This window comes from Salvelinus alpinus, chromosome 29, assembly GCF_045679555.1.
Source record: "Salvelinus alpinus chromosome 29, SLU_Salpinus.1, whole genome shotgun sequence".
Taxonomy (NCBI): Eukaryota; Metazoa; Chordata; class Actinopteri; order Salmoniformes; family Salmonidae; genus Salvelinus; species Salvelinus alpinus.
The window spans coordinates 42,793,268-42,804,153 of NC_092114.1; the positions used below are offsets into that span (position 1 = coordinate 42,793,268).

Here is a 10,886-nt window from a genome sequence, read left to right on the forward strand (position 1 = left end):
GGTCCTTTGCTGTTGCTCTGGGATGAATTTGCACTTTTCGCACCAAAGTACGGTCATCTCTAGGAGACAGAACGCGCCTCCTTCCTGAGCGGTATGGCGGCTGCGTGGTCGCATGGTGTTTATAATTACGTAAAGCCATGACATAATTTTCTGGAGTTTTCCAAGCTGTTTAAAGGCTTCCATTGATCATCCTTGATGTTTCTACAACTTGATTGGACTCTACCTGTGGTAAATTCAATTGAAGGGACATGATTTAAATAGGCACATACCTGTCGATATAAGGTCCCACAGTTGACGGTGCATGTCAGAGCAAAAACCAAGCCATCAGGTCGAAGGAATTGTCCTTAGAGCTCCGAGACGACATGACTGTCGAGGCACAGATCTGGCACAGATCTGGGGAGGCACAGATCTGGGGAAGGGTACCAAAAAATGTCTGCAGCGTTAAAGGTCCCCAATAACACAGTGGCCTCCATCATTATTAAATGGAAGGAGTTTGGAACCACCAAGACTCTTCCTAGAGCTGGCCGCCCGACCAAACTGAGCAATCGGGGGAGAAGGGCCGATGGTCACTCTGACAGAGCTCCAGAGTTCCTCTGTGGAGATGGGAGAACCTTCCAGAAGGACAACCATCTTTGCAGCACTCCGCCATTCAGGCCTTTTATGGTAGTGGCCAGACTGAAGCCACTCCTCAGTAAAAGGCACATGACAGGCTGATCAGAGTTTGCCAAAAGCCATCTAAAGACTCTCAGACCATGAGAAACCAGATTCTCTGATCTGATTAAATCAAGATTGAATTCTTTGGCCTGAATGACAAGCGTAACGTCTGGAGGAAACCTGGCACCATCCCTATGGTGAAGCATGGTGTTGGCAGTATCATGCTGTGGGGATGTTTTTCAGTGGCAGGGACTGGGAGACTAGTCAGGATCGAGGGAAAGATTAGCAGAGCAAAGTACAGAGATCCTTGATGCAAACCTGCTCCAGAGCACTCAGGACTTCAGACTGGGGCGAAGGTTCACCTTCCAACAGGACAACAACTCTAAGCACACAGCCAAGACAACGCAGGAGTGGCTTCAGGACAAGTCTCTGAATGTCCTTGAGTGGCCCAGCCAGAGCCTGGACTTGAACCCAATCAAACATCTCTGGAGAGAACTGAAAATAGCTGTGCTTCTACGCCCCTCCATCCAACCTGACAGAGCTTGAGAGGATCTGCAGAGAATAATGGGAGAAACTCCCCAAATACAGGTGTGCCAAGCTTGTAGCGTCATACCCAAGAAGATTAGAGGCTGTAATTGCTGCCAAAGGTGCTTCAACAAAGTACTGAGTAAAGGGTCTGAATACTTATGTGAATGTAATATTTCAGTTTTATTTTTTATAAATAAACCTGTTTTTCCTTTGTCATTCTGGGGTATTGTGTGTGGATTGATTTGGATGTATTTTATTTAATCCTTTTTAGAATAAGGCTGTAGCGTAACAAAATATGGTGTCTGAATAATTTCCTTAATTGTATGCCAGGACTGAAAATCCATGATATCAAAATAGTTTTATCCATGTTTTGAGGCTAGTGTTAATTTACACTTATATTCACAAACATTGGAGATCTTTCTAACCTTTTATTTTGGGTTCTCATTATTTTGGGCATTTATACGTCTATTGACGTTTGACGAGGGTTTGAATGACGTCTGATGAGGTGACACTTGCAGGGCAAGGGGTGAGGGAAGAATGAATTAATTTTGAATGGACCGCTCTTGCCCGGAAATGTGCCACGACTCCAGGGCAAGGAAAGGTTATCGCCGACCCCTTCCACCCCGGTCCTCTTCTGGCAAACGATTCCGGGCAATCGCGACCAAAACCTCCTTTTAGCTTAGCATTCATAGTGTACATACTGTATGTGTCTCGATACAGTTTAAGTCAGAAGTTTACATACAATAAGGTTGGAGTCATTAAAACTCGTTTTTCAACCACTCCACAAATTTTTTGTTGACAAACTATAGTTTTGGCAAGTCGGTTAGGACATCTACTTTGTGCATGACACATGTAATTTTTCCAACAATTGTTTACAGATTATTTCACTTATAATTCACTGTATCACAATTCCAGTGGGTCAGAAGTTTACATACACTAAGTTGACTGTGCCTTTAAACAGCTTGGAAAATTCCAGAAAATTAAGTCATGGCTTTAGAAGCTTCTGATAGGCTAATTGACATAATTTGAGTCAATTGGAGGTTTACCTGTGGATGTATTTCAAGGCCTACCTTCAAACTCAGTGCCTCTTTGCTTGACATCATGGGAAAATCAAAAGAAATCAGCCAAGAGCTCAGAAAAGAAATTGTAGACCTCCAAGTCTGGTTCATCCTTGGGAGCAATTTCCAAATGCCTGAAGGTACCACGTTCATCTGTACAAACAATAGTATGCAAGTATAAACACCATGGGACCACGCAGCCGTCATACTGCTCAGGAAGGAGACGTGTTCTATCTCCTAGAGATGAACGTACTTTGGTGCGAGAAGTGCAAATCAATCCCAGAACAACAGCAAAGGACCTTGTGAAGATGCTGGAGGAAACGGGTACAAAAATATTTATATCCACAGTAAAATTAGTCCTATATCGACATAACCTGAAAGGCCGCTCAGCAAGGAAGAAGCCACTGCTCCAAAACCGCCATTAAAAAAAGCCAGACTACAGTTTGGGGACAAAGATCGTACTCTTTGGAGAAATGTCCGGAGTGATGTCCGGAAATGACCAGAGTCTGATGAAACAAAAATAGAACTGTTTGGCCATAATGACCATTGTTATGTTTGGAAGAAAAAGGGGGAGGCTTGCAAGCCGAAGAATGCCATCCCAACCGGGAAGCACGGGGGTGGCAGCATCATGTTGTGGGGGTGCTTTGCTGCAGGAGGGACTGGTGCGCTTCACAAAATAGATGGCATCATGAGGGAGGAAAATTATTTGGATATATTGAAGCAACGTCTCAAGACATCAGTCAGGATGTTAAAGCTTGGTCACAAATGGACAATGACCCCAAGTCAACTTCCATAGTTGTGGCTTAAGGACAACAAAGTCAAAGGTATTGGAGTGTCCATCACAAAGCTCTGACCTCTATCCTATATGACATTTGTGGGCAAAAAGCGTGTGCGAGTAAGGAGGCCTACAATCCCGACTCAGTTACACCAGCTCTGTCAGGAGGAATGGGACAAAATTCACCCAACTTATTGTGGGAAGCTTGTGGAAGGCTACCCAAAATGTTTGACCCAAGTTAAACAATTTAAAGGCAATGCTACCAAATACTAATTAAGTGAATGTAAACTTCTGACCCACTGGGAATGTGATGAAAGAAATAAAAGCTGAAATAAGTCCTTCTCTCTACTATTATTCTGACATTTCACATTCTTACAATAAAGTGGTGATCCTTACTGACTGACTTAAGACAGGGAATTTTTACTCGGATTAAATGTCAGGAATTGTGAAACTGAGTTTAAATATATTTGGCTGATGTGTATGTAAACTTCAGACTATATCTACCTCAAATGCCTTATTATTATCTATCCTGATGCCTCGTCACTTTACCCTTCCTTCATGTACATATCTACCTCAAATACCACGTACCTCTGCACATTGATCTGGTACTCCCTGTATACAGCTTCATTCTTGTGTATTTTATTTCTCGTGTTTACAATTTATATGTTTTTTTACTTTGCATCGTTGGGAAGGGCTCGTAAGCAAGCATTTCACGGTAGTTTACACCAATTGTATTCGGTGCATGTGACACAACGTTTTTTAATTTATAGTGGTGTCTGACTTGCTCAAGCGGAGCAAATTTAAATTGTGCCTTTTTTCAATGCTGATTTGAATGCCATTGAGAGAACAAAAGTTATAAGTATTTTTTGGGGGCGAATTTAGAAGTGATCGACTTTTTCAAAAGTATCTGTAATCTGATTACAAAATTGTTGATAACATAACATGTAATCTGTTACTCCCCAACCTTGCATATAAAGACCTACACACTTGTGGTATTTATTTAGAGAGCTGTGGTATGTTCTAGAACGTTGAGTATGTCGTTTGATACACAGCCACAAAGCCTATATGTGGTAAATATAAAAAATGGTGGATTAATAAGTGTGCTGGTCTTTCAGAGACTGATTCAGACTCATCAGAGAGACTTGGCATGTGTCACCCGTACCGTGTCACACGTCGTAGCCGAGCTTTAAATGTCACTTATCTTCTCTCCCCTGATCCGCCTGACTCGTGTGTGTGTGTGTGTGTGTGTGTGTGGTGTGCTTTTTCTCACTCACTCACTCTCTTTCTCTCACTCACCCTCTCACTCACTCACACTCTCACTCACACTCACTCACTCTCTCACTCACTCACACTCTCACTCACTCTCTCTCTCACTCACTCACAGCTCTCCACCTCCCTTTGTGTGCCTGGGAGCATAGTGCTGCTCCACTGTGTTGATTCTCTGCTGCTACTGCCATTTTATAATTATGTCTCCCCTCTTTTTCTTCTCTCTTTTATCCTTTCTCTCTTTATCTCTTTCTTTCTCTATTTTGTTAATTCCACCTGATCCATTCTTCTACCTCCCATTGCCCGACACTTTTTCTTTTGATCTCTACTTCATTTCCTCCTTAATTTCTCTGTAAATTTTTGTTCCCATTTTTGTTCCTTTTTGTCTGTTTATCCATTTCTCACTTCCGCCCTCTTTTAATCATCTCTTCTCCTCTCTCTTTCTCTTCCTCCCTCTGTCTCTCCTTCTCTGCAGCCTCTCTGGAGTGTTCTCCGTAGCCCAGGCGTTCTAGGAAACCAGCTGCCAACAGGACCCGGTCTCCCTCCGATCCTAGGCTTCCTACGTCTGACCCTTGACCTCCTCCCACCACCAATCAAAGCCGTCCTAACCCCAACCTCATACCTAACTCCAATCTAAATCCCAACCTTGATTTTTAACCCCATGCTTAATCTCAAACCTTCAAACAAGTCAAGTCATTGGCCTGTCCAGTGACTTATCACAGACAGACAATCATTTTCTTGCCTTTAACCGTTTCCACTACATTTGTCCCTATCCCATCCCAACTCTCTTACCCCTTCTGAATTACCACAACCCAACACCTGTCTCCCAGGACTCTATTCTGAGAACAAGCATCAAAAATGTATCCATCCTCGACTGACGATCCCACTACAAGGACTGTGGAGAACAATGAGAGAACAAACACGTCAAAGGTGGCGTCCACTTCCAACAACCTTCTCACTGTATAGTAAATCCTCCAGTGTAGGACCGGCATTAAATGTGAATAGTACCCCCACGATACACCACTGAGCCGGTGTGTAACATTCTAGAGGCTTCTAATGGTGACTTTAGAGACATTGGGTACACCAGCCTTTCTCTCTCTCTGTCCTCACCGACTATATCGCCAGAGCAGTGAGAGGGCCCTACATTTTGCATTCCCTTCCCCTCTCTGTCCCTCTTTTTCTGACTGTTGTCCGCATTGATTCTGTGTCAGAGTTTGGGCTTGCCTGGTGAAAATTACATCTGTTGTCCTATCTGTCTGTCCTCGCACCTTCCCCTCCTTCACTTTGTGGGTCGCTTTCTCAGCGCGGTCAGCAAGCCTTCACTGTGAGTACGTCCAGGTGTGGCATGAAGAGGGAGAACCTGGCAAACCAAAAGGTAGTAAATGTGATGGTGAAAAGACCTGGCAACCCATTAAGGATGAAATGTGATAGTGAAAAGACCTGGCAACCCATTAAGGTTGAAATGTGATAGTGAAAAGACCTAGTGACTCATTAAGGATGAAATGTGGTGGTGAAAAGACCTGGCAACATAAATGGAACACGGCATGGTATTGCGAGGACCTGGCTAAAGGGCTTTTGAGCCAGGGAAAATGAAATGACTGATAACCTACATGGGACAATTGGTTGGTTGAGAGAATCTGGCAACCCAAAAGTGCTTTTGAGCCAGGGAAAATGAAATGACTGATAACCTACATGGGACAATTGGTTGGTTGAGAGAATTTGGCAACCCAAAAGGGCTTTTGAGCCAGGGAAAATGAAATGACTGATAACCTACATGGGACAGTTGGTTGGTTGAGAGAATCTGGCAACCCAAAAGGGTTTTTGAGCCAGGGAAAATGAAATGACTGATAACCTTACATGAGACAATTGGTTGGTTGAGAGAATCTGGCAACCCAAAAGGGTTTTTGAGCCAGGGAAAATGAAATGACTGATAACCTACATGAGACAATTGGTTGGTTGAGATATGGTTGAGGGAGAGAACCAGGCAAGTGCTTCTCTACTGATGAAGAAGAAAAAGATTTTCTCTCTCACATCTCACTGCTTGAGACTATTTTTAGATATGAGATATATTGAAAATAGTGTAGAAAGGAAAATGTACCGTGGGCAAAAAAACAAATGATCCAATGTCTGTCAAGTCTCAGAGAGAGACGTGGTATTTCTCTCTCGGTTACTGTTTTTATGAGAAACTAACTCTTTGCTGTAACTGTTAATGTGAAATGGCCATTCACTGGTGATATATAAAGGCATTTTACCTGTCATGCCAACAAACCTGTTGCTTGAGCCATCGTGACCTATATGTGTGTTTTCATACCTTGTAGCCAGTAATGAACTTTAACTAAAGCCAGTATGCTGGAGTGATTCCTATTACCCATGTATCACTACCAGTGTAGCATGACCTTTTGTCACCATCACAACAACCTCCTCCCTGTGAATATGAATAAATGGGGATTGAAAAAATTGAAATGGCCGCCAAGAAACAAAAGGGGGGGAATTCCAGCCCTGGAGAGCCATTGATTTTGCGGAATTTAATTGCAACATTGGGTCTTGTGTGTTACGAGCGTCCATTGTTTGGTTTGGAGCTTGCCTTATGCTCTCTAGTGGTTGGTTGGCCCAGTAGTAGCAGATTAGTATTGATTAAACCTTCAGGACTGCGTTGCCCTCCAGGCCTGGAATAGACCAATCCCTGCCATTTGGAGAGGTAAGGCATGCCGATACTTGGTCACATGGGATGAAGTTGTTCATATCAAAATCCAAGTGGCTATTTCATGCTTCGGTGGAGCTCTGGTGTGAGTGTCTCTCTTGGACTGTGTGGGCTGCCTACCCTGCCTGGCTGCTTCCAGTTGGGAAGGCTGGCGCTCTGATTTCACATCATCTGGATGTCGATAGTCAAACTGGGAGGAGCAGTCTACAGAGTTAACACAAGGCAGTGTTTTGTTGAATCCAGTATTGTTGAGAACAGTGTTGTTGAATCCAGTATTGTTGAATCCAGTATTGTTGGAACAGTGTTGAATCCAGTGTTGTTGAGAACAGTGTTGAGTGTTTGGTTAAGGGGAAAACCCCTCCTGGATCTGTAACCTGTCCGGATGGAGCAGCCCCACCATAACGTGGCTGGTGGGGTGTTTTGGGGAAGGAAGTATGATTCCTTTTGTATGCCGTAGCCAACCATGTGACTTTCAAGGCATTTCGAACCTGGGTCGTGTTCATTAGGGCATACCGTAACGAAACGTTTTGCAACAGAAAACAAAAACGATCGTTTCTTATTGGACAAGTCCAGGTAGTCCCTCTCTGTTTTCTCCTGTTTGGTTCCTAATGAACACGACCCTGCCAGCTCTGCCAAGGTGCCCGAGGACTTGCCTGAACTGGCTCTTTCCACAATCTCCTGAGTTTCTTTTTTTTTTTAGGCATTTGGAATTTTTTCATTGGCACTTTACTAGTACACTGTTACACAAAATGAACCTTATACTGAGCCTCACTTTCTTATTGCACAAGAAAAACATGCATGCAAATAGAAGCAGACATACAAGGAATTGTGTCACTACACATAGTCAGACATTCACAGGTGTATATGCGTCTATCACGTTCTCACTTATTATTCATGAGTCATTCAGTATCGTGGTAGCAGTGTTTAGAGACATTCTATTCTTATTTACATTCTTACAATGACGACCTACACCGGCCAAACCCGGACGACGCTGGGCCAATTGTGCGCCGCCCTATGGGACTCCCAATCACGGCCGGTCGTGATACAGCCTGGATTCGAACCAGGGTGTCTGACGCCTCAAGGCACTGAGATGCAGTGCCTTAGACCGCTGCGCCACTCAGGAGCCAATAAAAGTGACTCAAATATTGACATAGAAATAAATGGTAAATAATGTATTATCGGGCCGAAAATGATCTGAAACGCAACTACAACAAACAGTAAATGCATCCAACAAGTTTTTAGTCACAAGCTTGACGTAATCATTGTGTGCTAGAAATATGGGACCAAATACTAAACTTTAATACACATTTAAATGAATTTGTCCCAATACCTTAGTCCCCCCATTTTTAAGGGACCAATGAACAAAAAGTGCTGTAATTTCTAAACGGTTCACCCGATATGGATGAAAATACCCTCAAATTAAAGCAGACAGTCAGCACTTTAATCGTTTCAATCCAAAGTGCTGGAATACGGAGCCAAAAAATATTGGAGCCCAATATTTTTGGTGCTCACTATATATGGAAAGATCTAGGCAATGGGGACTGTCTAATAGTTGTGTGTGTTTTTTTACAATATTGCAGAGAATGAAGTTGGGTTACTTCTAAGTAACTTTGGGTTGCTTAGATTTTAGATTTTGCTTTGGTGTGGATTGAGACCTATACGTTCATATCGGTTGTGTTCCACCATTGTATTCACCGTCCCTTATTTCTATTGTGGATAGTTTCTGTGAACCAATGGAAAGGCTACAAAACAATGAGCAAACCAGCTTTTGTATTGAATACATGGACTTGGATTGTGACGATAGCGATGAATGAAATCCTGCACACAATGTCCTTTTTATTTTATATTTTTATCAGGAATAATGTTTGACTTGACGTGTATGAAACTGTTTAATCAAATATGCATAAAAGGAGAGTAGTTCTGTACCTTTTGTATAGTTTTTCTTCCAATTTTGATAATGATTTAGTATCTGCAAAGAAAATGTATTGATCTAATGGGATTTTTAAGACTGTTTTGTCTGCATCGACTCGAAAGATAAATATGGTAGTGGTGTAATTGTCATGAATCCATTTGCAATTTTGACGGTAGGCTATAATATAGTTTTTTATTTTTTATGTATTTGTTTTGAGAAGGCAACTACATTTTGAAAACGCATTTACTGTTTTGCAAAAGGCCACATAGGTCTGCCTTGTGAACTCTGTTTTGAAAATCGACACCATTGTGCAAAAAATCGCTCGTATGCGATTGAGAAACTGTAATGTATGATTTTTCTGCCATTTTTACAGCATGTTTTTATTACTTTCCGGTGTTTTCTGTATCAGACAGGCATGCAGACCAAGTCTTCAGCCCCCATACGCCCCCCCCCCCCCCCCCATCTACAAACATAATGTTGGTAACACTTTACTTCACACCCAACGTCATAACACTTCATATGTCATAACAGCTGACATTACTTGTCATAACCTGTTAATTATATGGTCATGACACTTTATATTTAGACCTGTTGTGACATATATTGCGTTATTTTATGGGTGTTGTGACCCCTACATAAGAGTCCCAGGAGGCTGGTGAGGGGAGGACGGCTCATAATAATGTCTGGAACAGAGCAAATGGAACGGCATCAAACACATAGAAACCATTTTTTTATGTATTTGATACCATTCCACTAATCCCGCTCCAGCTATTACCACGAGCCTGTCCTCCCCAATTAAGGCTCCACCAACCTCCTGTGATAAGTGTCAACCCAGAAAACCTACCACAGTAGGTATTTTATGGCAGGTTATGACGCCTACATAAGTGTCAAAACGCACAAAACCTACCGAACAATGCAAAACATTCCATTACGCCATAACCTACTTGTCAACAGTATGTTATCGTTTTTATTGACCATATTAAATTATCATTGTAATTGCGTACACATTGACATCAGACATGCACCTACCCCACGTTCTGTTGCTGAAGACTGGGATGAATGCAGGAGCAGGACTGATTAAAAGAGCATGTACGTGATTGGCCTATCTGGCTTCTATGATTATGATGTCATAATGCATCTTGGCAATGTCATAAAGTGTATTTTCTACAAGTTATCTAAAATATGAGGGGAAAAAACATGACTGTAAATAATTCATAACAACAACAAAGGGTTTGAAAAACAAACCCTCAACCGAAAGGAAGCTTCTTGGCAGGGAAAAAACTCATTTGAATAAATGTGGGTTTTGACTCTTTTGTAGGTGTTATAACCAGCCATAAAATAACGCAATATGTCACAGGTGTAAATACAGTATATGAGTCATGACAGTGTTATGAACATATTTCAGGTTATACACGTTATGTTAGCTGTTATGACACGGTTATGTGTAAAGTGTTACCAAATATTAATAAATCAATCAATTAACATTGGGTTTGTAGACTTATTATTATTCTTTGTAAAAAAATTAAAATATGTGTTTAAATATACTTGCTCATTGTATATTGAGTAAGGTTATACTGTAGTGTACATTATTGAGTGTACCCCACTGCATATTTTTACATATACCAAATGTTCTTTACACACCTTATTGTGTTGTGTAGCCTAACTGACTGCCTTCCCACACTGCTGAATAAAGCGTGAAGACACAGATCCTGAAGATGGATGATGTATCAGATGTATCAGTTAACCATCTCTCCTGGTTAACACGCTCCGGCCTCCCCACTACCTCTGGGTCCAGTTGGAGTGTAAATCACAGTAGGAAATGACAGAGCAGCTCTGCTACACACACACGCGCACACACACGCGGAGAGAGAAAGCAGATCCACACACGAACGCAGCTTCGTACACACACACACACGCCAGTAGTGAAAGCAGCGCCGTGGAGCATGACGCCGGTGTCAATGCTAAAACTCACTTACCCTGGGACGTGTGGTG

General features: G+C 42.2%; 1 protein-coding gene across 4 annotated transcripts in view; it reads left to right on the forward strand.

Annotated features, from left to right (window-relative positions):
* Positions 1 to 10,378, forward strand: part of LOC139558789 (sterile alpha motif domain-containing protein 12-like) — a 142,562-nt gene extending 132,184 nt beyond the window's left edge. For all 4 annotated transcript variants that reach the window (XM_071374219.1, XM_071374220.1, XM_071374217.1 and 1 more), the window contains one exon: positions 4,757 to 10,378. In XM_071374219.1, the coding sequence (XP_071230320.1) occupies positions 4,757 to 4,779 (23 nt within the window). In that variant the 3' untranslated portion in view covers positions 4,780 to 10,378. The remainder of the gene's footprint in view (positions 1 to 4,756) is intronic.
* Positions 10,379 to 10,886: the final 508 nt, after the last annotated feature.